The 26,039-nt window shown below is 46.9% G+C and overlaps 1 protein-coding gene across 3 annotated transcripts in view; it reads right to left on the bottom strand.

Moving 5' to 3' along the window:
- Positions 1-220: 220 nt before the first annotated feature.
- Wdtc1 (WD and tetratricopeptide repeats 1) overlaps positions 221-26,039 on the bottom strand; it is a 67,591-nt gene continuing 41,772 nt past the window's right edge. For 2 of the 3 annotated variants that reach the window (XM_026391634.2, XM_026391635.2), the window contains 13 exons: positions 23,038-23,084; positions 22,586-22,697; positions 18,341-18,528; positions 15,226-15,408; positions 14,305-14,399; positions 13,843-13,958; positions 11,902-11,977; positions 11,189-11,297; positions 9,321-9,494; positions 6,072-6,307; positions 4,389-4,572; positions 3,264-3,456; positions 221-2,220 (listed from right to left, as the gene is read on the bottom strand). In XM_026391634.2, the coding sequence (XP_026247419.1) occupies positions 2,023-2,220; positions 3,264-3,456; positions 4,389-4,572; positions 6,072-6,307; positions 9,321-9,494; positions 11,189-11,297; positions 11,902-11,977; positions 13,843-13,958; positions 14,305-14,399; positions 15,226-15,408; positions 18,341-18,528; positions 22,586-22,697; positions 23,038-23,084 (1,911 nt within the window). In that variant the 3' untranslated portion in view covers positions 221-2,022. The remainder of the gene's footprint in view (positions 2,221-3,263; positions 3,457-4,388; positions 4,573-6,071; positions 6,308-9,320; positions 9,495-11,188; positions 11,298-11,901; positions 11,978-13,842; positions 13,959-14,304; positions 14,400-15,225; positions 15,409-18,340; positions 18,529-22,585; positions 22,698-23,037; positions 23,085-26,039) is intronic. The other variant, XM_026391636.2, reaches the window with a different exon arrangement.

Genomic DNA, 26,039 nt, shown 5'->3' with positions numbered 1-26,039 from the left:
TCACCAGTGCTGGGCTTTGTGCTGGACCTTGCTGGGCTGAATGGTCTCAGCTCCCAGAGGCCTACAGGCAGGCCTCATTCTGCCTGGTAGAGGAGTGGTTACTCAAGGAAGGCGGTCAACTTAGTGAGGTCACGTCTCCTCTCATGGAGCTACAGAGAGAAGGTACCCTCACTTTTGTCTCAAGACCCATGTGCACCCCACAAATGCCACCAGCCACAACTAGAACAAAATGATTTTAATCAATTGCGTCACCCTCACTCTCCTGGGAGCGGAGCAACAAAAAGGCTCGGCTCCTGCCCCCAGAGGACAGTAAGGCTTATGTGTCCCTCCACACTGCAGGGCCCAGGCTCTGGGCAGGCAGCGGGGGAGGCAGGAGGCAGGGAGGGAGGAAATGGTGGGTGGCTCCAACACAGGAAAGCAAAGGGGCCCTGGCCAGTTCTTGTACCCCAGGGCCTAGCCCCAGTACTCCTGCTCCCTACTCCCTGGCTCGAGAAAGGTCATGGAAAGAGACAGGGGAGCAAGTCCCAGCAGCAGGAGAAGCAGCAGCAGCTGTTTCCTTCACCAATAAATATACTTCATTACCAAGCTAGAAGAGAGGGGTGGGAAGCAGGACTGGGGTGGGCAGGAAGGGGAAGAAGCTGCCACCTGTGTCGCTGGGATTAAAGCAATGAGATGGTGCCAGACCCCCCACCACTAGCCTCACCCCCCTCGTCTTCTTAAAACTGTGAAAAAGCTTTTAACATGGCCCTCCTGTCTCCAGGGCTGCTCTGAAGCCTGACTGAGAGGAGGCACCTGGCAGAGACAGGGGCTGAGTGAGGGAGAGGGAGGGAGGGAGGGCGGGAGAGAAGGGAGGCTGCTGCTCCCCAGAGGCTGCAGCTGGAGGGCTGGAGCCAAGGAAGCACGGAGGGTAAGGGGGAGGGAGAGAGGAGGGGGAGAACCAACTACCCAGAGCAGCTCCAGAGAGTGGAGCCAAGGGGGCGAGGGAAAGGGGGGCTTGGTGGTGGGGTGACTGCTGCATCCAGTGTAAAGCTTGGGGCGGAGGAAAGAGGGGTTGAGTTAGGCTTTTTCCCACCAACCTCCCCCCAGAGCAGCAGGGGACAGAGAGAAGCCATCACTTCTTTGGTCTTTGTGGCTGCTCAGCAGTGGGGTGGGAAGGAGGGCAGAAAGGGCAGAGACAGGCCCTTAGCAGGAAGGGCTACCTCAGCAGAGTAGGCCCAGCTGGGAGCTCAGGCAAAAAGGTCACAGTGAGGCCAAGGAGCGCCCAAGAGGAGAGTGGCCATGGTGCAGAAGTGGCTGCACGGGTGGGTGGGGTATGGTGCAGTGCTCCAGTCCCAGCCAGGTCTCTAAGGAAAGGCAGAGCCCCTGATGGAGAGCAGGCTCAGGGCCAGAGCCTGTGCCCAGGAGCAGACAAGGAGGCTCCACTGCCCCCCAGGCAAGGCAGGTGGCCTGGCCGTGCCGACTCCAGAGCTCCCATCCTTCCCTTTGCTTCCACCTTAACACTGGTGGCTGTGGAGGGAGGGTGGAACTCCATCCTTTTTCAGAACCTTCCCTGAAGACCATGGGGAAGCTAGCCCTGCAGGCGGGAGGGCAAGAGTGGCAACTGGCCAAGCTGGCCTTTACCAACTGGGAGTTCCACTCCCCTTCCTGCTGCCAACTGAAGTGCAGGGCGGCCCTTGAGGACAGTGTCAGCCCTTGCCTCCCCACTGGAGGCAGAGGGGTTTTTAGGCAGGTCAGAGCCCTCCAGGCAAGTGGAAGCAGGAGATGTGGCATATGGAGGGGCTTCCCCTCCTGCTCTTCTGCTCAGGGCTGGGGACAATCAAGGGACAATCAGCTCAAGAGTCTGAAAGCCAGCAAGTTGCAGCAACCCCCACCCCCAATGCCAAACTAACAAACAAAACAGGGGATATGAAAAAATGGGGAGGTGGGGGTGGGAAGACAAACCAAAACAGAACCCCCTGACCTCCTGCCCAGGGAGGAGGGTCCAGCCAGTAGCATGGGGCTGGAGACCGGGACTAGGAGTGTCTAGCTGGGCCGGCATTGCACCTGACCCTCGGAGCTGTCCTCATCATCAGAGGCCCCGGCGCCCCCGCTGCTCAGGCCTGTGATCCGGTAGCCCATGTTGAGCAGCATCACCTCCAAGGGGTCCGCATTCATGCGCCGCTGGTTGGCCTGAGAAGCACCCTCCATGTCTTCTACAACTCGGCCTGTGAGGTCTTCACTCTGTGGTGGAGGAGAGAGCAATGTGAGTGGGCCCAGGGTGGGAGGGACCCCAGAATACCGAGGAAGCAAGTGCCCCAGAACATATGACGGGGCAACAGGGAGGGGAAACACTGGCTGAACAGCAGAGGGAAGGGCTGCTCGTACCTGGAGATGTGTGCTGGGGACAGGACACGTGTACTGAGAAATATATGCAAGAAACACACACACAGAAGGTTTGTACAAGAGGAATAACACCACACTGGGTTATATCTGCATGGGACACAAGCACACACTGGGATGCATGTTGGGGAGACACGTCACGTCGGAGAACACACACACTGGATCCAGGGAGAGGGCAGTTATAGGTCCCTCCCCCTCTCTCGTTACTCTCAAATGGCAGCCCTCCTTCAACCTTCCTTCCTTCTGCTCTCCAGGGAGGCACTTGACAAATTAGCATGGGGCTAGGAGTGAAGGGGTCACCCTGGCCACACCTCATGGGCTGGGCTCCACAGACACCACTTCTTAGTCCTCAAAGTGACCTTTGGAGTGATGCTGTCATTCCCATTTCCAGTGTAGATGGTTAAGTTGCAGAGAGTGAAGGGGTGAGGGGTGGGGCTCAACTCGGGCCCACCAGATGCCAAATCCCGAACCCTTCCCTATGACTGAGGAACTGGCCTCTGAACCGCTTCTGGGCAGAACACCACAGTGGAATACAACGGAAAGGATCCCTGGGAACCCTGAGGCACTCTCCCCATGAGGGCCGCAGCTGGTATGGTTCTCTCTCTGCCCTCCTGCACCTGTCCTTGAGGCCTCTCATCCTCACAGCTGGCTCAAGGATATGCTCCAAGAAAGCAGGAGCCAACTCTTGCCCCTGGAAGTGCCCACCATACTTGAAGCTTCCCGGACCTGACGCAGTCTTGGGTCCTAGGCTGAGCTTACTCACAGGGCAGCCTTTGGCTTCTGTGTGACTCTTTTCAGCTCGAACAGGCTCAGCTGTAGGCACTGTACTGGGTTCCCCCACCCTCTTCCCTGTCTGGCTTTGGCCACCTTGCCTGTACCCTTACCTCTGGTCGGGGGTTCCAGAGTCGCACGACAGGATCGATGCCACTGGTGGCCAGGAAGCAGTAGCTGGGATGCGGCTGCAGGCAATTGACGATGGACTCATCCCCCTGAAGCACGCGCACTAGGTTGGTGGTCTCCTTTTCCCAGATGAAGAAGGAGCCATCGTCAGAGCCACTGACGATGTACTGAGCGTTGCTGGCGGGGGGCAAAGGGCAGGGAGATCAGGTGGGGTACTGCCCTAAAGCCTCAAATAGAGGCCAATGGCTTAGGGCAAGAGGGAGCAGGGAAGTCTGTTGTCACTCAGTCCCCCACACTTGGGGGGTCTGCCCTTGACTCAGAATTCCCATGCACATGGGAATCTGCCCATATTGGAGACCCTCGTCATTGTTCTCTTAAACCCTGGATTAGAGACTGCTTGGGTTCCTCCAAGATAGTCTCCTCCAAAGCACACTGTAACCCGAGTGATGCCAGCATAGGCTCTTGTACCTCTTGGGTCTCTAAGAACACCCTCGCCTACATCTTCCCTCAGCACTCCTAGACTTCTTGGACCCAGGCCCTCAATCTGCAGCACAGGCCCTCATCTGCTGACATTTAGAGGGGATCTTGGTAGAGCAATTCTTGATTCATGTTCATGTGTCTCACCTACCCAAAGGTTTAGTGTAAACCTCTACAAAGGAGGGTTGGGGGTGAAGGTATCTGAGACATGGGCTTTGTCCCTCAGTACCCAGGGCACAGTTCTGAGCACACAATGGGTGTGCCACGATTCCCAGCCTGAGGGCTCTTGCCTCATCTTCCCCCAGCAGAGAAAGCTGCAAACAACCAAAGAAAATAAGTCTGACAAATGCAGAGAGGGGAGGAGTTGGGGAGGAAAGAATGGTCAAGCACTGCACTGCATGTGTCACTTGGATTATCCGGTTAGTCCTTGTGGCCCCATGAGAGGGTATGGCTAGTTTCATATCATAGGTGAAGAGACTGAGGCTGACAGAGGTAAAGCCATTTGCCCAAGGGTACAGAGGAAGAGCTGGGAGCTGAGGCTCTTTTCTAAAAGCATTATGTCCCCAATGCCATCCCACCCCCGCTCCTATGGCCAACTGGGCTATGCCCTCCTCCTGTTCAGGGCCTCGGACCTGCCAAAGAAATTGGCCTCCTTGATATCTGTTGTGGTGTTGCAGTGGCCACAGTAGCGGAACTGATAGTCATAGCTTCGTTCCCGTAGGACCATCTCATCTTCTGAGATGGAATCTTTGCGGCTTGTGCTTCGGAGGCGGACTGGGCCACCACCACCACCACCACCAGCTCCCTTCTTCTCTTCTGGGGAAAGACAGCAAGCAAAGGTAAGAATACTGTCCTTCCCACCTTCCAACACCTTTTCCCCACCCATGGCCCAGTATTCAGCTCAAGTACTGTCAATTTAGGGTTATCTGCCTCCACCCTTACTCTGGAGAACTGGGAAAGGGTTGTGAGAAAGATGTATCTTTGGATCCTGCCATCTTTTGAGGATGTTTAAGAGGGGATCTCTGAAGCCAGGAGAGTCCTGATTCAGTTTCCTGAGCAAAGGAATAAAGGCCTAGAAGCTCTGAGGATGCTCGGGCTCACAGAATGTTTCTGTGGAGAAGAAAGGCAGAGTAGGGTGGGGGGGGGCACTAGTAAAAAGCTCGGGTGACTTTCACAAAGACTTATAGTGCTTAAGGTGGTAAGGACCAAGCTTGTATACTCTGCAAAACAAGTTTTTATATGGATTACAACTGCAGCACTGATTGGTTGACAGGTAAAATCACACTGGTTTTCTCAGTTTCCTATAGGTGCATCATTTCCACCTGCTCTGTGGCCTTTGTATGTACTGGTGCCCATGAAAAGGATTCTGTACCTCCCAGACACCTGTATCCTCTGAATCCTCAGATCTTGGCTTAAATGTCTGTTCCCGAAGAACCCCAGATTGCCATCAAACTCTCCCCCATACACCCACACCATTCATGGCCCCCAGGTACTTTTCATTTTTTGTGACTCTCTTTCAGTGTTTGGTTTCTTTATGAACAAACTCCACCAACACTGAAATCTCAATGGACAGGGTCACAGCTGTATTCCCAGGGCTCAGCATAGTGCCTGGCACATGGCAGTTGTCTGATAACTTCATTAAACAAATAAACCAATTCCATGGTTAAGTAAATTGCAAAGGAGAAGAGTGAGGTTCTGTTTTTGCCTACAGTGAGCTCACCTTCCATGTTCATAGACCACACCATCATACCCAGCCCACTCTCCACGCTAGCTATCTAGTGAGGTGAGCTGGGCAGGGCTTCATGAGCCCTTTGTGCAGGTGAGGCAGTGGTTCAGAGGCTGTGCTGTACCCACAGCCACTCAAGTTACCACCTGGTAGAGCTGAGGTGGGAACGAGGCATTTCTGTTGCTCTGTGCTGTGGTCTCTGCTGCATTTGCACAGACTGGAACAAAGGCAATGACCAGCTCCTGCCTCTCTCTCAGCCCAGGGAGGCTGCCAAGGCCCTGTCTGTGAGCAGGTGGGAAGGCCCAGCTGGAGACCACATGGCCTGACTGGGTTCAGCTCCCTCCTATGCCAGGTGCTTTGAACACGCTAGAGAAAATCCTCTACAGAAACTCTCAATGGGAGGTGCTAACATTTCCCCTCTTCAGGTGAGGAAAGTGAGTCTCAGAGGGAGAGACTGTTTCAAGGTCACATGGTTTCTGAATCAGCACCTGAGTTCAGGCCTCTCCAATCCCAGAAACATTCTCTTCAAAAGGTCATGCAGCCCCTCAAACAGGTGAGTGACAGCCACCCCTCCTTGGTGCCCACTCACCTCCATCATTTTTGGAGAAGAGGGCAGCTGTGATGTCACGGCCCAGAGCATCACAAGCGCTGCTGTGGGCCTGCTCCGGGAACTTCCCTTTGAAGTCGTCTAGGCACTCCAGGGCCTCAGCCACATACTTGAGCTCAAAGAGGCAGCGGGCCAGGCGGAAGTGTGCCTTCAGGTGGCATGGGTTTAGGGATATAGCCTTGAGGCAGTCCCTTAGGGCATCATAGTGGTCGCCGTCCCTGGGAAGGCAGGGGAATGTGGCTTGGAGGTGATGTCATGTAGCAAGCAAGGGGGTCATCCTACTCGTCTCCTCTGCTTTCTGTGGCCACCCCAGCCCACCTCTGACAGACATGAAGATGAGGGGAGTTGGGAGTGAAGAAAATCCAGCCCAGGTCTTCCTCCCTGGGAGATGGAGTATGTGAAGGAGCAAATTAGGAACCCTGAGGAGTTGGTAAGGTAGCAAAAAACAGTGTTAGGCTGCCCTCTGCTGAGAACAGACTGCAACTGCGCACTGCTTCTCCCCCCCAGGCACCCGCAGCTCTGCAGCAGAAGGCCTGGCATCCTGCCCACCTCAGGCTCCCCAAGCCCTCCTTCTCTCTTCCTTCATCCACCTCCTCAAATCCCCCTGCTGGCCTTCAAAGCCTTGTCCAAGGCAGGGGGCCCCCAAGGACAGTTCTGTGGTGGGGGGAAGCCAGAAGTGCCAGGCTGGGGACTCAGGGTCGACCAGCAGGCAGCAGCCCTCATCCAGACCCCCCTCTGTCCTGGCTGACTGATCCACAGCAGCTGTGGCCTCTACCTCCTGGGGCTGGAGGATGGGGCCTGACTGTCTGGCAAAGTCAGCTCTCTGGAAGCTGATGGCAAGGGGGCTGAGCACGCCAGGAGCTCCAAATTGTCCCCACTCACTTCTCCAACCTAAAGTATGGATGAAGGGAAGTGGGAGAGTTTTTTTAGAGGGGGGAAGTCAGTAGGCAGAGGTAAAAGGAAAAGCCCCTCCTTCTCCCACCCTAAGCCAGAATATAGGAGGCCTGCTGTCCTGGACCCCAGTAACATATCCTTGTCTCTCATCTGGAGAACGATGTCACAAGAGTCACAAGAGCCAATTCCCCATTGGAAGCATATTTTCTTTTCCACTTGCTGCTGGGATGGGGTTGGTCTACTCAAGCAGTAAGCAGCACTCCCTAGAGCTGATGGCCCCTCCACCAAGGGCACAGCTCACAGCTCTCCTGCACGGCCAAAGCAGGCCTGGCACTGTATTGTTCCTTCTGATCCTTCTCTCCCTACAGCACTCCAGAGGTAGCACCAGTCCTTGGAATAGCAACCCTCAGACCAGGAACCAGCAGCTCAGCAGTGTGAAGGCAGGAGACAGAGCTTCTTTGATAGCATGGCTTGCGTCAGAACCAGTGGCTATGACGAAGGAGCAGGCGCTGTTTGGAAACCAATTACTGCCTGCAAGGTGCCCCTCCAAGCTCCTGGGGAGAACCAGACCGGAGACAAGCCAGGAACCAGAGGGTGGTCTGCATCTAGAGCAGATGGTAGCCCTGGGGGACTGGCCTGGGACAGAATGTGACATTATAGGGGTCACTGACAGGCATGTGGGGATGGGGGAGAGAGATGCTGGCCCCAGGGCTCACCCATCCTAGTCCCACTGCCAGATCAATCTCCCTGAAAGGACGGCCCTCTGAGCATCCCTCTCCTGCACAAAACTCTGTAGTAGCTGTCCATCATGCACTGAATTGAGGCCAAACGCCACTGCTCTGCATTCCAAGCCCTTCCCAGGCCGGCCCCAGGCTACCTCACAGACTCATCTCCTGCCAGTCCCTTCCAGAACCCTCTGCTCCAGCCAAATGGATTTGCTGTTCAGTCAGTCCCCCACCCCCACACCTTTGTTCACACCATTTAATCTCCCTGGAATGTCCTTCCCTATGGTACCTTCCTCCCCTTCATCTCCTTGTCTAAGCCTGTCCACGCTTCGAGCCCACACAGACACCAGGTCTGTTTGTGTGTGTGTGTGTGTGTGCTGGGGATGGAGCCCAGGATCTCATTCATGCTTGGCAAGCCCCACCAACTGGGCTACACCCCCAGCCCAAAACACCATGTCCTTCTGGTACTTCACAGATTCCCAGCTAAAATGACCACAACACTTTACCTGACCATTTACGAGACTTAACTGCTTTCTGCCCCTTCAACACTGAACTATACCTGGAACTTTATTCCCTGCCCAGAGGCTGGGGTCTTTGGAGCACAGGGGTGCAGAAGGAAATAACTTTGTGTACCTAGCACATAGTAGAAGCTCAGAGAACAAGATGAGGACATTACTAACTTCTCTTAGCAAGAATGTAGGTTTGATGCTGAGTTATACCCAACTGTTGGGACAGAGAGGTGACACACCTCAGGATAACTTCAAAAGAGTCCACCTGAGCCCTAGAAAAACTCTCGATGCCTGAGCTAGGCGTGTAGGGGTTGCATCTTCCCCACCCCCACTAACATCCTGCTGACTTGGGTGGGTTTCTTAAGCTTCCCCAGGCCTGCCTAGTTTCAGCCAGACGATGGCACACCAGCTGGCCTGTCTGTCTGGGCAGAGCCGACGTATGCCAGACGGAGCAGAAATGGCTGTGGGCCCAGCTCTATCCATCTCCAGTTCTGGCCTTGGCTGGGGGATGGGGGTCTGCCTGTCTGCTTGCCTGCTGGTGCTACAGGCAGAAGGGCTGGGGGCCTGATAGTTTCCTCAAGATATGAACCACCATATCGTTACACCAACCACTATACCCCAGCCATGATCCACAGCTGGCCCCAGATCTCTGGAATCTTGTTTGTGCTTGGTCTAGTGGGTCTAAAAATACAGAAAGCAAGCCCCAGGGGTAAGGAGCTGCAGAACCACTTCAGATGATATCAAGTGAATTCATCTAATCCTCATTTTCACCTAGCAAGATTCCACTGCTATTTGAAAGTCCAATTCAAGGCTCAATTCTCCAATAGTTGGGATTTATCATTCTCTCAACTCCTACTTCCTCAGTGGCCACAGAACTTTATAATAAAGCATCATGTTGAAACTACTTGTGAATTTGTTCACTTAGCTGTGAGCTTCCTTGGTATTTGGGACTTCAGACTTTGTGCACCTGCCTACGGTCAGTCTGGAGGTCAGGAGGAGAGGCCTTGGCCCAGGTAGCAGTTTCCCTCCCTGGAAGCCTTGGTAACTTGGCTCCATCAGGCCTGCTGCCTTGTGGTCCAGGTCCCCTCTGCAGGCCCACTTACCACTTGCGCTTCATGTAGGCAGCAGCTCGGTTTCCATAGAGCATGGCATTATGAGGGGCCCTCTGCACAGCCTTGCTGTAAAGCTGAATGGCCTGGGTCCACTGCTGGCAGGCAAAAGCCTCATTGGCTTGCTGCTTCACACGCTCCAGATATGGGGGCAGCTCCACCTGGGGGCTATAAGGGAAGCAGAGCCAAGTCAGACAAGTCAAAGGTCAGAGCAGCCCTCCAAAGGTCTGCAGCACTGTCTGAGGGTCAGGCAAGTGTTCTCAACCCCTGGGATCTGCACTACTATCTAGAAGACAGGGCCATTCTTATCCTGACCTGGGTTAATATCTATTAACCTGAGAGGAAATAGGCACAATTCCAATGCTGTGAGTCATTGAAAAAGAAGAGGGGCAGGAATGAAGCCATCCTAAACAGCCTTAAGGCAGTTCTTTTGCAGTACTAGAGATAAAACCCAGGGACCCTCTATCACTGAGCTACATCCCCAGCCCTTTTCAATTTTTATTTTGAAACAGAATCTTGCTAAATTGCCCAGATGGGCCTCAAACTTCCCGAGTTGCTGGGATTACAGGGTGCACCACTGCACCTGGCTTAAGACCTTTTTTTTTTTTTTTCCGGTACTGGTGATTGAACCCAGGGGTGCTTAGCCACTGAGCCACCCCCCAGTCCTTTTTACAAATTTTTAAATTTTGAGACAGTCTCAATAAGTTGCATAGGGTCTCGTTAAATTGCTGAGGCTGGTATACAATTTGCAATCCTCCTGCCTCAGCCTCCTCAGTAGCTGGAATTATAGGCATGCCCCACTGTGCCTGGCCCACTTAAGGCAATACTTTTTTTGGGGGGGAGGGTTACTGGGGATTGAACTCAAAGGCACTTAACCACTCAGCCACATCCTCAGCCCTTTTCTGCATTTTACTTAGAGACAGTTAAGCAACTGGGCCTGGCTAAATTGCTGAGGTTGTCTCAGTCTTCCGAGCTGTTGGGATTACAGGCTTGTATCACCATACCCGGCTTAAGGCAATTCTTTTTATTTTTTTAACACATATTTTTAGTTGTTTATAGACCTGCATTTTATTCACTTATTTATATGCAGTGCTGAGAATTGAACCCAGTGCTTCATACATGCCAGGTAAGCACTCTATCACTGAGCTACAACCCCAGCCCATTAAGGCAATTCTTTTTTTTTTTTTTTTTTAACTTTTTAGTTGTAAATGGACACAATATCTTTTTTTAATGCATTTATTTTTTTTATTTGGTGTTGAGGATTGAACCCAGTGCCTCACACATGTGATGCAAGTGTTCTACCACTGAGCTACAGCCCCAGCCCCCATTAACGCAATTCTTAATCAAACTCTTGGGCATGATAGTAGTTGACACTACCTGCCTCCCTACTAAGCTGAACCTCATGGTCACCCAAGTTCCTCATATGAATCTCTCTATGGACAATTGTTTATCTGAATGGATAGAAAATTTGAATGCCTATGTACCTAAGCCCAGCACAAGACCTGGCACAGAATAGAGGCAGGATATACTCTAGGGTAGGGAATAATACAGTGAGAGAGGATCATCTGTTTGGAATCTCTATTTGGAGATACCTTAGTACTAAGAGGCAACTAGCCTCTGGGCCCTGATCCCAGCTACTGTCAAGGGACTAGAGCTTCAGTCTAATCATGACTGATATCCTACTAGGTAGGAGAGGCCTTGGACCACCAGCCACCCTCCAAGAAGCTATCTGTCCCGGTCTCTACCCTCTGGGATGTATGCCTAGGTGCAGGTCAGGGGGAAGGTTTATAGGGCATGTCCTTCCCTCAAGTTCATAGAGAGTAACTGAGGCTTGGAGGACTGAATGGGTCAGCTGGCCTCACCTGATATGCCCCCTACTTTCTGGCAGTCGGAAACCGTTGCTGTGAAGGTGCAGGCCATTAGACACGCCGTTGGACACACCATTGGTAGACATCTTGCCGTTCTGGACTTCTGGCAGGATGGGGAGAAAGTAACAATGACAACTCAGGATGAGGCCCTTGTTTCTTCTCCACAGCCCTTCAGCTTCCAACACAGGGTCTGATGGTTCCACTGTGGGACTGACTATTCCTCCAAGGTAAGACCCAGTCCCAGAGACCAAGTTTGGACAGACCAGCAGCGAAGACGTAAAGAAAAGCCTGTACGCCCTCTGCTGGCTGGCAAGGGACACAGCTTCAACATGTCATTTCCCTTAGCTGGGCTGGGGGGGGGGGGGAATGAGGGGTAAGGAGGTGCCTGTATCAACTGTAGGACCAGAAAGAGTTAATAAGCCAGCATGAGAAAGGGAAGGGCAACTACTTCAGGTCTGTAAGAGCGGAGCTGCGGGAACAATCTGTTTCAGAGGGAAGTGAAAAGGGCTATGATGCAAAGCCCTGGGACAGATCTCTGACCTACTGTTATCTTCCTTCTTCCTGTAAGGACAGGATCATTTCAGAGATCTGCTGCTTTTGGAGTATTGTAGCCACAGTTCAGAATACCGGGCAGGCTTCTCAGCAGAGGCAGCTGGTACTCAAGCTCCCCACCCCACTTCAGCACAGATACCCTAGGAAGGACTTACCCCCTGAGGAGTGGCATTTTCTAGGCAAGAGGAAGGTGTATGGCCGCTGCTTGTAAGTCAAGTCAAACAAATAGACCTAAAGTTGAGGGTCAAGAAAAGATATGGAGGCTATGAGGCATGGATGTGGTTGAACTACTCACAAGGCTATGGCGGTTCTCAAGAACCAGGGCTTCAGTATAAACTGTGTGCTGAGCACAGAGCTATAGAGCTAGCCCAGGAAGTGAACTTCAGGCAGGAAAGTATTCCTATTTCCTTCAGGTCTTTGGGAAGGGCCATTTGATCTACCCAAAGCTCTAAGTGAAATACTGTCCTTAATTAGAATCACATGCTTAAATTGGAAAAGAACTCAGAGATCACAAAGCTAAATGTCTTTAACAGATAGGAAAACCGAGGCTGCAGAAAGGAGAAGCAACTTGCTTAAAGTAACACTGCTAGTTACTTCTCTCAGTAGGTAAATATTATCTGTTATTAACACTTATTGAATGCTTATTTTGTTCTAGAACTCTAAGTGTTTTTTTTATATTGACTCATTTCATCCTAGAAACTACCACATGCAGAAATACTATTATTATCACCCCTTTTGCAAATGAAGAAATATAGGCTCAAAATTCAAAATTTATTCAGGATCAGAAAAGTAGCACATGGTACAGCCAGGACTTAAACCTATGTCCGTCTGGCTCTGAAGCACTCTACTAGACAGTCTCCCCACTTACCCTTATGCCACCTTCAGGCCAGATAATACTTAGCTTTGTGAAGCCAGAGGACTATTCTGAACTCAGGTGCTCACCCATTCTCCAGCCCATTTCTTTTATATATATTCATGCCTTGCCTTGTAATGTCATCATCATTTCCTGCCTTGTCTCCTGTCATCCCAAGGATGGATCATATTTGCATTTGCCTCCTCTATATTATTATTTTGATTCTGGGGATCCAACCCAGGGCCTCATGCATGCTAGGTTCCCTATTTTTATCATAACTCTAGTCCACAATGAGTGCTCAGTAGAATAAAAACAAATTTATGCAAGGCTTACTAAATATCCTGAGAGCACACAAACAGAAGATTTAGCAACCTATTATCAAAGAACATTCTCAAAACTGGTCCTAAACCACATCTTAGCTGTGTGCTCTGAGACCCATGGATCTTCTCCTAGGAAAACAGCAGATGAGGAAAACTGAGGCTCAGAAAAGTGAATGGACTTGCTCAAAGTCACAAAACACAGCTTGAAGACTAGTAGGCCATCATTGAAGATAGATCTGTCAATTTCAAAGCCTGTATTTTTTAACTAAACTCTCATACTATCATATATCTATCTAGTTCATTAAAAAATAAAAAGCTGGGGCTGGGGATGTGGCTCAAGCGGTAGCGAGCTCGCCTAGCATGCGTGCAGCCCGGGTTCGATCCTCAGCAGCACCACATACCAACAAAGATGTTGTGTCTGCCGAGAACTAAGAAAAAATAAAATAAAATGTTAAAATTCTCTCTCTCTCTCTCTGTCCCCCCCTCTCTTTAAAAAAAAAATTAAAAAAAAATAAAAAGCTGTAATCCCAATGACTCAAGAGGCTGAGGCAGAAGGATCACAAGCAACTTAGCCTGGGCAACTTAGCAAGAACGTCTCCAAATAAAAAATAAAAAGGACTAGGGATGTAGCTCAGTGGCAGAACACCTATGGATTCAATACCCAGTACTGCAATAAAATAAAAAAGAAAGAAAGAGAAATTAGAAAGAGAGAGACAACAGAGAAAGACACACAGAGGAGACCAGCCTATTATACCTCTCTCAGCCTCCTTATAATGTCATGTCACTCCCACCTTTCACAGTAATGTAATTTACAATGAAGCTATTACGTCTGTCTACCCCATGGCAGTGGAGGTACGGTACACAGGCCTGGTCTACTGCATATGGGATGGTTATGGGCAGTCACATGAGGCAGCTGAACCTACCTGTTCACCTCCCATGTTGACTAGCAGCTCTGTGCCATTGGGGCTGAAGGTCACATAGGTGGCAACCAGCACTCTCAGACGGTTGTTATAGTCAGGCAGCTTCACTGGCAGGTGACCTGGAAAAAGAGCCCTGTCATTCTAGAGTGAGGTTCTCAGTCCCCCTTGAAGGGGCAGGAGATTGTGTGAAGATAGCCAAATTGAAAATTTTAGCACTCAACTTCATCATAGAAGCAGCCACAAGTGTCGAGCCCGATGATCAACACTGGGCCAGCTGCTTTATCTCCTAGATTACAACCCCAGTTTACAGAAAAGAAACTCATTAAAGGTAAATAATTTGATGAAGTTTAGCATTAGAGTCAGGATTAAATATCTGTCTGACTCTAAAGCCCTTACTCTTGACCAGAATGGCAGGTAAGTAAGCATCCAGTCAAGAGTTTGGCGCCAGAGCTGGCTGAGTCCTACCTGCTACATAATACTGGGCTGCACCATCTGGAAGGGGCTTCTGCCGGTCACAGAAGGTGTGTACACCTGCTGATGGGCTCTGCTTCATGCTCTTTCTGGTGGGAAAAAAAATAAAATAGGCTAAAACTCTAAAAACAATAACAAACAAACACACACCCCCTAAATAAAAAACAAACCAACCAAAAAACAATAAGAAACTCAGGCACTGGCCCTGGCTAGATAGACCAGACCCCCACTAGAGGATGCCTAAGTTTAGGTCCCTGAGAAATAAAAGAGGCACCTTTCTTCCTTACCTAAATGACTCCAAAGTCCAGCTACTAGACAGATATGGACACAGACACTATAGTGTTTTGCCAAGGAGGTCCTGAAAACTCTGTGGATTCTCATGGCCACTTCATTTCCCCCATTTTACAGACATGGAATCTAAGGCTCAAGGCCCACTCCAAGCTATGTAGTATGGGAGGAACATCAGTGGTCACCCACACTCATGAATGAAAATAAAGCAGGCCAGGCACTGCACTTGTCCCAAAATCATGGAAAGCCAAGGCTGCAGAAGCCACTTAGTTTGGGGGTTGTTGTGAGGGTGGGGGTGCTCAGTATATTCCTCTTTATTTATTTATTTTAAATAGAATAAAATACATGCAGAAAGAAATTATGTGTATAAAACTAACTGTGCAAACACAATCATGGTAAGATAACCAGGAGAAAAACTATATAGTGATTTCTCTCAGGCCATGAGATTTTGGGTAATTTCTTTGTTAAACTTTTCACATTTTTCAAAACAAGCATATGTTAATATTTTTAAATCACAAGATTAAAAAACAAACAACAACAACACTTAAAAATGAAGAGGGCGTGGAAATGAAGGAAAGGGGTGGTCAGTTCCCAGGGTCTTGCCCCAGGAGGCTGAGTGAACCATACCTATGGTTATGGATCATGCGAATGTCGTAGAGCCTCACGAAGGGCCCACTGGCCCCTACAGCCAGGCAGTTGTTGTCCTGGGGATTGACTGTGAGGCACTTGGCCTCCACCAGCTGGCCACAATACTCTGTCAGGTCAATCAGCACCTCCGAGTGTTTGCTGTTCTCCCGAAGGTCATACTGGCTGTGAGAGAGCACAAAGTTAGGGATGGGGTCCTTGTGTAGTAGGCAGGCAAGAAGCAGAGTCCTTGTTATTCAAGGATTTGATTTTTTTAAATATATATATATATATTTATTTATTTTTCGGTGGACACAACATCTTTGTTTGTATGTGGTGCTGAGGATTGAACCCGGGCCGCACACATACCAGGCGAGCGCGCTACCACTTGAGCCACACCCCCAGCCCCTATTCAAGGATTTGGAGGGGCTTTAGACCCATATGTAAATTATCAGAATGTCAAAACCTCTCTCCTATTTCCTAGTGCCCACTGTGTGCCAGGCCCCTGTAGTAGGTTTCTTACACATTCTTTTTCATCCTAGCGTAACCCCTTAGGATAGATACTACTGTACTTATTTTACAGATGTATTATGGGTACTATTATACTACTGCTGATTACAATGCTTAGTGAAAACATGCTTTGTGTCTAGTATTGTCGCTAGGTGTGGAACAGGGCTGACTTGCCAAGACTGGATTTAGACTATTCTGCTCTGCTCCTTCCTAATCTAGTTTCTTTCAAGAAACAAAGGAAGATATAGATGAAGGGGGAAAAGAAAAAGAAAGAGAGAAAGAGAGAGAAAATCTGGATATCATCTAAGAGCTACCTATCCACCCATCCACGTGGTAAAGGAAATGCCAACACCTGCTACAGCAAAATCCTACTGCTCCAGCTTGGGGAACTTTTTTGCTTATAATACAGTTACCTTCAGAGAGCTGGGAGGGACATCACCCACATGCTCACCTTCCTCTTGCCTAAACATCTGCAACAATCTCTTTGCTGTTGGCCTTTCTTAAGTCATCCTTACCAGAATGTTCTTCCCAAAACAGTTTTATACCACTCTCCTACCTCTGTCCCCAAAACTGTAGAGATTCTTCAATACTTTAAGTTTGCCTTTACCAAACTCCACATTTTTTTCAAAATGTGGGTCAATTACAACTAAGAACCCTCTGTCCTGTACATGTCACTTTTATCCCTGCCTTCACAAACTCGACTTGTGCTGGGAAGCCACTCAGACTTTCCTGGATCATCCAAATCCCTCCTATTCTAGAAGGCCCAGAGTAAGCTTACCTGCTGACTGTGACTATGCCTCAGTCCCTAGGATTCTACCCCATGCCTAAGATGCTCAGCATTCCTGGCACAGCCTGGGCAGTCAGTTTGAACAAGTGCACATGCCACTGATCAAATGCTTCCTAAGTACCATACTAAAATTTTACATGTGCTATTTCAATTTTAATGTTCAGATGAACAAAGGAACAAATAATTAATACTGTGATTATTCCCATTTTACATTTAAGGAAACTGAGGTTCGGAGGTAAAGTAATCTTCTCCAGTCAAACACTGGGTGAGAGATAGGATTTCACTCCAGTTCTGACTTCACTCCAGTTCTGGCCTGCTCATAGCTACTGTGTTATAGCTTACACATGACTTAGAGACTTCTTTTCTATAATAGGGAAGAGAGATAAAGTCCTATAGGAACTCAACGGAGGTAGATTAAAGCCGGTTGGGGAGATAGGAAACCATGCCAGAAAACATGCATCTGAAGAAAGGGGTTAAAGAAGGGCAATAATAGCTGAGTGCTGCACTGTGTACTTGTAGTCCCAGCTACTTGGGAGGCTGAGATGGGAGGATCACTTGAGCTTAGGAGTTGGACAAGCCTGGGCAATATAATGAGACCCAATCTCACAAAGTTTTGGAAGCGGGACTTCTGCAGGTATAGCTCATTGGTATAGTGCATGCCTGGCATGCAGGAGGCCCTGGGTTCAATCCTTAGTACCACACATACACACAAGAAAAAAAAAAAAAAAAAAAAGGAAAGCAATGCTATTTCAGGCTGAAGGAAATGAAGGAAGTGGAGGCACATGTGTAACAATACAGGGCACTAGAAAAGGGGACAGTATTTTCTAATTTCTGCTGGTTCTCCCTGTCCCAGAAATATGTTCAATGACAAAATTGTTCAAGAGAAATGTGTTAAGTACCTTTATGTGCCAGGCACATTCTAGGGACACAATAAAGAATAACACAGACATGGAGTTGCTCTAAGAGAGTTTACTATTCAAGTGCAGACACAGACAAAAATGTAAACCAACAAGCAAAAAACAAAGTAAGGGTTGGGGTTGTGGCTCAGTGGCAGAGCGCTTGCCTAGCACCTATGAGGCATTGAATTCAATCCTCAGCACCCAAATGTCAGTATGCCCTTTCCTTCTCCATATAAATAAAAATAAATAAATAAAATAAAGATATTATGTCTAACTATAACTAAAAAAAAAATTTAAAAAATAAAGTAACTATAGATGGTGATTAGAGTTATAGAGGATGCAATTAGGATTATGAAACAGAATAACGTAATTTACGTTATTAACTTAATAACATAATTAATTTTGTTAGTTGTAGATGAATAGAATACCTTTATTTTATTTATTTTTGTGTGGTGCTGACGATCAAATCCTGTGCCTCACACATGCTAGGTGAGTACTCTACCATTGAGCCACAACCCCAACCCCTAGACAAGTATTTCTAAAGAGGTGACTCAAACTGATTTCCTTTGGTGACAGAGTCAGACATGGAAAGAACTGTGGACAGAGAATCCAGGGATAGGAAATAGCAAGTGTGAACACCCAGAGATGGCAGAGATCTGGACATCTGAGGTTGTGGGAGAAGGTCAGTGGACCTAGAGGTGGTAGAGGGAGGACAGAGATGGAGCATGGTGAAGATGGGGTAAGCAAATGTTCCCAATTGAGTTTGTACACAGACAACTACTCTGGGCAGAAAAGGCAGCTGGACTTCTGCTGGAAGAAGGAACCAGGCCTATGGGAGGATGTACTGTAAGCAGATGGAATGGGGAGTTACCACGCCCTGGGAGCAGGGGAGCCACAGGCCACTTGATGCCCAGACCCTTACCGGATAAGCCCATCCTCAGCAGCACTCCAGAACGTGTTGGGCCACATGGGTGCTGTGGCAATGCGCTTCACCCGGTTTGTGTGATCTCCAAACATGTGGATAGTCTCCTTTACTGTCAGGTCATGGACATGCACCTTGGAGTCAGCTGCTCCCGTGATCAAGATGCGGTCCCCAGCATGAGGCAGGAACTGCTCAGGAGAGATTGAAGAAGAGATTGGCAGGTGGTAGTGACAGAGCCGGCCACTGAAGGAGATGAGCCAGGATGTCAGTATGCCCTTTCCTTCTCCATATAAGACAAGAAAATGATCTCATCCAAGACAATTCACATGTAAGTGCACGTGTGCGCGCGCGCACACACACACACACACACACACACACACACACACACACACACACTTTAGATATCAGTTAGCGGCCAATAGGTGTAAAGATCAAAATCAAGATACACACTTTAATTTTGCCAGAGTGGTTATGACCTATGCCAAATTTAACTACTTGAGGAATGCTTTTCCTTTGACTCTTCCCCAAGTAACAGTAAATAATAATAAAATTTTTTTTTCTAAAAATTTACCATGTACTAGCTACCAGGCAGCAACTTTTTCTTACTGATGCTTAAAAGAGCTCATTCAAATAGGATTTGGGGGTTGGGATATAGCTCAGTTGTAGAGCACATACTTAGCATATGTGAGGTTCTGTTTTCAACCCCAGTAGCTAGTAAATAAGTTTAAAAATTGAGTTTCAGTACCTAACATGTAGCAAGACCAAATCCACATACCATACTGCCTTAATTATTGATTGATTAATGATGATGATCCATGCTAAGCATGGTGCTCTACCATTGAGCTACACCCCCCAGTCCACCACGACTATTTATTTATTTTATTTATTTTTTAAAATTTATTATTTTTTTTATAATTTGTATTGTTGGTTGTTCAAAACATTACATAGTTCTTGATATATCATATTTCACATTTTGATTCAAGTGGGTTATGAACTCCCATTTTTACCCCGTATACAGATTGCAGAATCACATCGGTTACACATCCACTGATTTACATATTGCCATACTAGTGTCTGTTGTATTCTGCTGCCTTTCCTATCCTCTACTATCCCCCCTCCCCTCCCCTCCTCTCCCCTCTTCCCTCTCTACCCCCTCTACTGTAATTCATTTCTCTCCCTTGTATTATTTTTCCCTTTCCCCTCACTTCCTCTTGTATGTAATTTTGTATAACCCTGAGGGTCTCCTTCCATTTCCATGCAATTTCCCTTCTCTCTCCCTTTCCCTCCCACCTCTCATCCCTGTTTAATGTTAATCTTCTTCTCATGCTCTTCCTCCATACTCTGTTCTTAGTTACTCTCCTTATATCAAAGAAGACATTTGGTAATTGTTTTTTAGGGATTGGCTAGCTTCACTTAGCATAATCTGCTCTAATGCCATCCATTTCCCTGCAAAGTCTATGATTTTGTCATTTTTAAATGCAGAGTAATATTCCTTTGTGTATAAATGCCACATTTTTTTAATCCATTCGTCTATTGAAGGGCATCTAGGTTGGTTCCACAGTCTTGCTATTGTGAATTGTGCTGCTATGAACATCGATGTAGCAGTGTCCCTGTAGTATGCTCTTTTTAGGTCTTTAGGGAATAGATCGAGAAGGGGAATAGCTGGGTCAAATGGTGGTTCCATTCCCAGCTTTCCAAGAAATCTCCATACTGCTTTCCAAATTGGCCGCCACCACGACTATTTAATAACCTAAAAATTAAGTAATAAATTAGTCCTAAAGAGAAAATAACTTTCAGGGAATTTTAAGGTAGCGGGTGTTTTAAATCGGTTCAACTGTTTCTGGAGAATAATCTGGCAATAGGTAACAAAGATAAAAAGCTATTCTTACCTTTTGACCCAAAACTTTCACTTCTAAGAAGTAATCCAAGAAGAAAAAGAGACATGTGCAGAAACGCTCAGAGCATCACTCCTTATAGTAAAAACAGTGAAAATGGTTCAAATGTAAGACCTTGGGAAAGGTCTGACTACCAAGAAATCCATCTCTATGTAGCTAAGAATGAGACTTCTGGGGTTGGGGTGTATTGAAGTAGAATAGTGCTTGCCTAGCATACATGAGGCTATAAGATTTTTTTTTTTTTTTTTTTTTTTTTTTTTTTTGGTATAAGGGATTGAACTCAGAGGCATTCAACCACTGAGCAACATCCCCAGCCCTACTGACTCACTGCGTTGTTTAGCACCTTGCCATTGCTGAGGCTGGCTTTGAACTCACAATTCCCCTGTCTCAGCCTCTGGAGATTACAGGCATGGGATTACAGGTGTGGGCTACCACACCCAGTGTGAGACCATAAGTTTGATCCCCAGCATCCAAACAAATAAACAATTAAAAAAACAAAATGAGAGTCCCACTATCATGATGAAGCCGAGAATACCATACTCTAGATGACATCTGGCAAGATCATAAGAGTTACAAATACTGCTTCAAATAAGGGGAATAAAAGCAGGCAGTTCTATCACCTAACTTTGGGTAACTTAGAGTCATCTAACTTTTTTTCAGTTCAAAAGACTAATTTTTTTTTTTTTTTTTTTTTTTTTTTTTTGTGGTACTGGGAATTCAACTCAGGGCCTTGTGCATGTGAGACAAGCACTCTACCAACTTGTAAGCCCAGCCCTGATTTTTTTATTTTATTTTTTCAGTACTGGGTATTGAATCCAAGGCCTCAAACATGCTAGGCAAGTGCTTTGCTATTGAGCTGTATCACAGACCTTTTTTAAATTTTTAAATTTTGAAACAGGGTTTCATTAAGTTGCTCAGGCTGTTGGGACTTCGTGATCCTCTAACTTCCCAAGTAGCTGGGATTACAGACATGTCCACCATACCCAACTTTTAGTTTTTTGTTTTTGAACTGAAAAGTTCTTCCCAACCCACACTAAGGCTGAGTGGTGGTACTGTGTGAGGGGCATCACTCTGCATTTAAATAGCTGCAATTCCCTTTGGCTTTAAACGTTTATGGAAGAGCAACATCCATTTTTTCCATATATTCTTCTCCACTGGCACATTAGACTGGGATAGATGAAACAGACAGAATTCAATCATCTTTAGGGACAATCAGTAGTTTTTAATCCTATCTAGAGATAGCATATACTCCACGCACAACAGAAATAAACAGGAAAGCCCTGGCCATGGCCATGGGCCTAGGGCTGCAACTACACATCATACACCATAGTTGCCACTAGGGGGAGGGCATTGTTGAAATACTGTAAATACACCTAGTATTTTGACTACCTGAAGACAGAATCCTTTTCTACACTTTCTTTCTTTTAAAACAGAAGAAGAGGCTGACAGACTATGTGTAAGTGACTTGTCCAAGGTCTCACCATGAAGGTATATTAAGAACTCGACATTTTATGCTCCATGATGCAAAACTGGTGGCTCAGGTCCCCATCCCCAAGTCTGAATGCACAGACTAAAACTTTGCAGGGGCGGAAGGCAATCTCTGTTGGTCATGTAAGAGATGAATTGTTATTGTTATGTCTCTAAAAATCATAGAAATATGGAATTGGCCTCTGGAACAGGAGATGAGGATCAGAGCTTGGGAAAGAGGCAAAGTTTAAGATATATTTTGAGCTTTTAAATCTGTTATGGTTCAGTTATTTGGGAAATAAGTAGGTGTTGAATTCTTTGATTTACTTTCTCTTTGGTATCTGCTTATTCTTTTTTTGTAGGTGTGTGTGTTGGGGACTGAACCCAGGGCCTTGAGCTGGGTAGGCAATTGCTCTGCCACTGAACTATATTCCCAGCCTTTTTAAAAATTTTACTTTGGGGAAGGGTTTCACTAAGTTGCCCAAGTTGGCTGTAAATGTGCAATCCTTCTGAATCAGCCTCCCAAGTAGCCGGGATTGTAGACACACCCAGCCTCTTTTTTTTTTAAAAAAAATCAATTATTTGATTGAATTGTAACATCAATTATAAATTCCTCTTTAAAAAAAATTGTTCAAGCTCAGAATCATCCCCCCCACCCTCAACGCTCACATAATTATAAGTCCATCTCGAGTTGGCTTCTTGGCTCTAAAAGACAAAGGAGGGCATGGAAAAGGGATGAAGCTTCAGGCATCACCATCAAAGGCTCAGACCATGGGGGGGGGGGTCTGTGACCCCAGAGGGTACATGAGACATACACATGCCAACATGACCATGCCCACAGCCCAGTCACACCATCACTTGCTCTTTGGCTTGTCCTGCTCACCTTGACAGAGAAGATATTTGCAGTGTGTCCTGTATGCATGGAGAGCAGCTTCTTGTGGTGCAGCGGGTCCCACACAATCGTGTGCTGGTCATCGGAACCAGAGGCCAGCAAGCTGCAAGCAGAATGATGGGCTTTGACTTCTTCTCAAGTTCCCAGGCTCCCCCTCCCCACATTCCCAGTTTATAGAAGTTGGGACCCAAAGAACTAGAAGTTTCCCATTATCCTTGAATACACTGACTAGTAAAAACAACAACAACAAAAAAACAACAACTAGGGTTTGGATGGTCACCCACCCTTCCAACTAACTGGGATTGATAGTTTAACTGTATTAAAAGTTATGGCCTAAACATAAGAAGAGAGTAGCTTTTTTTTACTTAGATTCACTCAAAAGAAGGAAGCCCCTTCTCTCAGCTTCTTCACGCCTCCTTCAGAACTCTCTAGCTCATACTTACTCTCCTTTCTCATTCCACTCCAGACAGTTGACACATCCTGAGTGACCCTGGGAAGGCAAATGGCAAGGGACAAAAAGAGAGCCAGTTAGAGATCCTCCTGGGGAGAAGTAGAACTAAGCAGAAAAACTTGCCTTTCTTTTTGTTTTGTTTCGCCTTTTTTTTTTTTATACTGGGGATTGAACCAAGACCTCAGACATCCTAGACAAGTGCTCTATCCTTGAGCTACGCCCTGAGCATAAACTGGTCTTCCCATCTTCAGTGTTTTCCACAGAATGATGGGCTTTGACTTCATGATGAACACATTTTGTCATCCTGAGGGAAGTTAGCTTGAGAGTGAATGTGGGTGGCCAGAATTGATTAAACTGCTTGGCATACTACAGTACATAAAGTACTTTCATATTCATAATCTCACTTGTCACTGGGCACCTCTGGGCTCTGAAGGACAGGTTTCACTGATCCCATTTTGTAGAAAAGTCAACGGAAGTTCAGATAGTAGTAAGTAGTAGAAGTGAGATCCAAAATATTTCTGCTTCTACAACTAGAAGGGTATGTCAATGGTCCCTCCAAGGGACAGCCCCTCAGCCAAGAAAATTTGCTCAGAGGAGCATCTGACACAAAGGCGGCCAAATAACTAGAAGAATAATCTTTCATTTGTTTACTTATATTTATCAAGTATGTACTACAAACGAGGTACTATTTGGGTACTAGACATGACAGTATACCAGTCTCAGATCTTTTGAAGCCTGGTGCAGTAAAGTAAACTGGGCCAGAGTTTTTATCTTTGGGATTTGAATTGAGAAATGCAGAGAAATGCTGAAGTTGAAAGCATGCACAGGGAGAAATAATGGCAAGGTTAGGGTTATGAAGACAGAGTATCCATGAATAAGCAGAAGGTACAGAGAACAGACTGAGTCTCACATGGTGGGAGAGAAGAAGTCACTAGGCATTCCTAAATACTGTTCTGTTTCTTCACCTTCCCTCTTTTCTAATAGCACCCTGATTTACATTTCGTAATTATCTCCCTGCCTCAAATCAGATATATATATTTCAGGAAGCACAAACTCATTGTTCTTGCCACAGTAATGGGTTCAGGGACTTAGGCCTAAACCAAATAGGACGTGGCAGACACTTGCCATAGGGATTGGTTCTGAAATGAACCTGTGACCCCTATCAGACGCAATGGGGAACAGGTACTAGGAGGGAGCCTCTGCAAATGGTGTTTTTTTCATTTTGGGGTGACAGTCTATGGAAAAGATGTCTTTCTTCCTTTGAATTCAAGGGATATAGACATGACACCTGGAACTATGCACTCATTTTGCCATCATGAGGGAAGTTAGCTTGAGAGTGAAATAAATATGCAGGGGAAGCTTAGCCAAGGGATCCTAAAATATTGGAGTGAGACCAATAAGAGTAACTAAACCTGGCACCAACCTACTCCTGCCCTTCCAGTAAATAAGTGAGTCAATCAGTTCATTCTTCTTCTTTTTTTCTTTTTATACCTTCATTTTATTTATTTATTTTTATTTTTATGTGGTGCTTAGGATTGAACCCAGGGCTGCACACATGCAAGGCAAGCACTTTGCCACTGAGCCACAACCCCAGCCCCCTGGTTCATTCTTCTTAAAAGTGATTTGAGCTGGGCTGTCATTTGTGACCCAAAGCATCTTAACCAACTCATTCTTCAAGTCTCTGTTTATAGGTAGTTTCTTTGACCCAAAGCATCTTAACCAACTCATTCTTCAAGTCTCTGTTTATAGGTAGTTTCTTCCCCGTCTTTTAGAGGGAGAAAGTATGTTCCTAAGGGCTCCTAATGTCATACTGTGTTATGGCTCTGTGGTGATGTGGTTATTTTCTTCCACCAGCCCTAAGAAAGCAAACTTTGTGGACTATGTTTACTGAATCCCCAAGGCCAGGCACAGTGCCTGGCATGTATCTGTTGCCTAACTAACCAAATGAGTCCAGTTAGTGGGACTAGTGGAAAAAATTGAGAGATATGGTCAAGTCTAATCTCCCAACTGCCTAGTCAAAAAAAAGTTTATTCCTTTGCCTTCTCATTCCCTTGCTCTTTGTCCTGTAAATACTCTCATCTGAGTTGAAACCCATTTCCTCACAGGTGCACATGACGGACACATCTCTGCTTAAACTTGCCAGATCAGTTGCTGATCTGAGGCCTTTAGCCTTCCCATGACACTCTGGTCAAATCACTGTTCACTCTTTCTGGGTCAGAATTATTTCTGTCCTTAGCTCTTTCATTTACTCACCTGACTGTAAATTACTTGTGCCAGGGGTCACAGCTTTACCTTGAAATCTCACAGAGCACCAAGGGCCTTGAATGACCGCCACTTACTGAGGGTTTACAAAGAGCTATGTGTAATGCTAAACTATTCGTGGCAAGCAGAATAATGGCCCCCTGCAGGTGTCCACATCCTAATTCTCTAAAACCTATAAATATGTAATTTTAGGTGGCAAAAGAGACTTTGCAGATGTGATTAAAGTTAAGGGCTTTTTTTTTTTTTTTTTTTTTGGCAGGGGGGACTATCTCAAAAAATGGCCACTGCAGATTTGGCTGAAAGTCCAGTGCATTATCTACTGTGCCACAGAGGCAGTTATTAAGGGCCTTGAGACAGGAGAGGTTACAATGAATTACATAGGTGAGCCCAATCTAATCACACAAATCCTTGAAATCAGAGAAGCTTTCCTGGCTGCAGAGAACTAGAGATAAAGAGGTGTGAAAGGGACTGTACCCACTGTTGCTGACTTTGAAGTTAGAGGAAGGGGGCCAGGGGCCAAGAAATGCAGCAGTCTCTAGAAGCTGGGAATAGCAAGAAAATGAATTCTATTCTACAACCTGCAGAAAAAACATAGCGCTGCCAACCCGTTGGTGGGATCTATATCAGTCTTTTGATCTATAGAACTGTAAGATCATGAACTTGTATTGTTCCTAAGTTTGTATGGCAGCAACATGAAACTAACATCTACTCTACATCCATTACCTCATTTAA

This window comes from Urocitellus parryii, chromosome 11 (genome assembly GCF_045843805.1).
Source record: "Urocitellus parryii isolate mUroPar1 chromosome 11, mUroPar1.hap1, whole genome shotgun sequence".
Taxonomy (NCBI): domain Eukaryota; kingdom Metazoa; phylum Chordata; class Mammalia; order Rodentia; family Sciuridae; genus Urocitellus; species Urocitellus parryii.
This window is presented reverse-complemented; position numbering and strand designations above follow the sequence as displayed.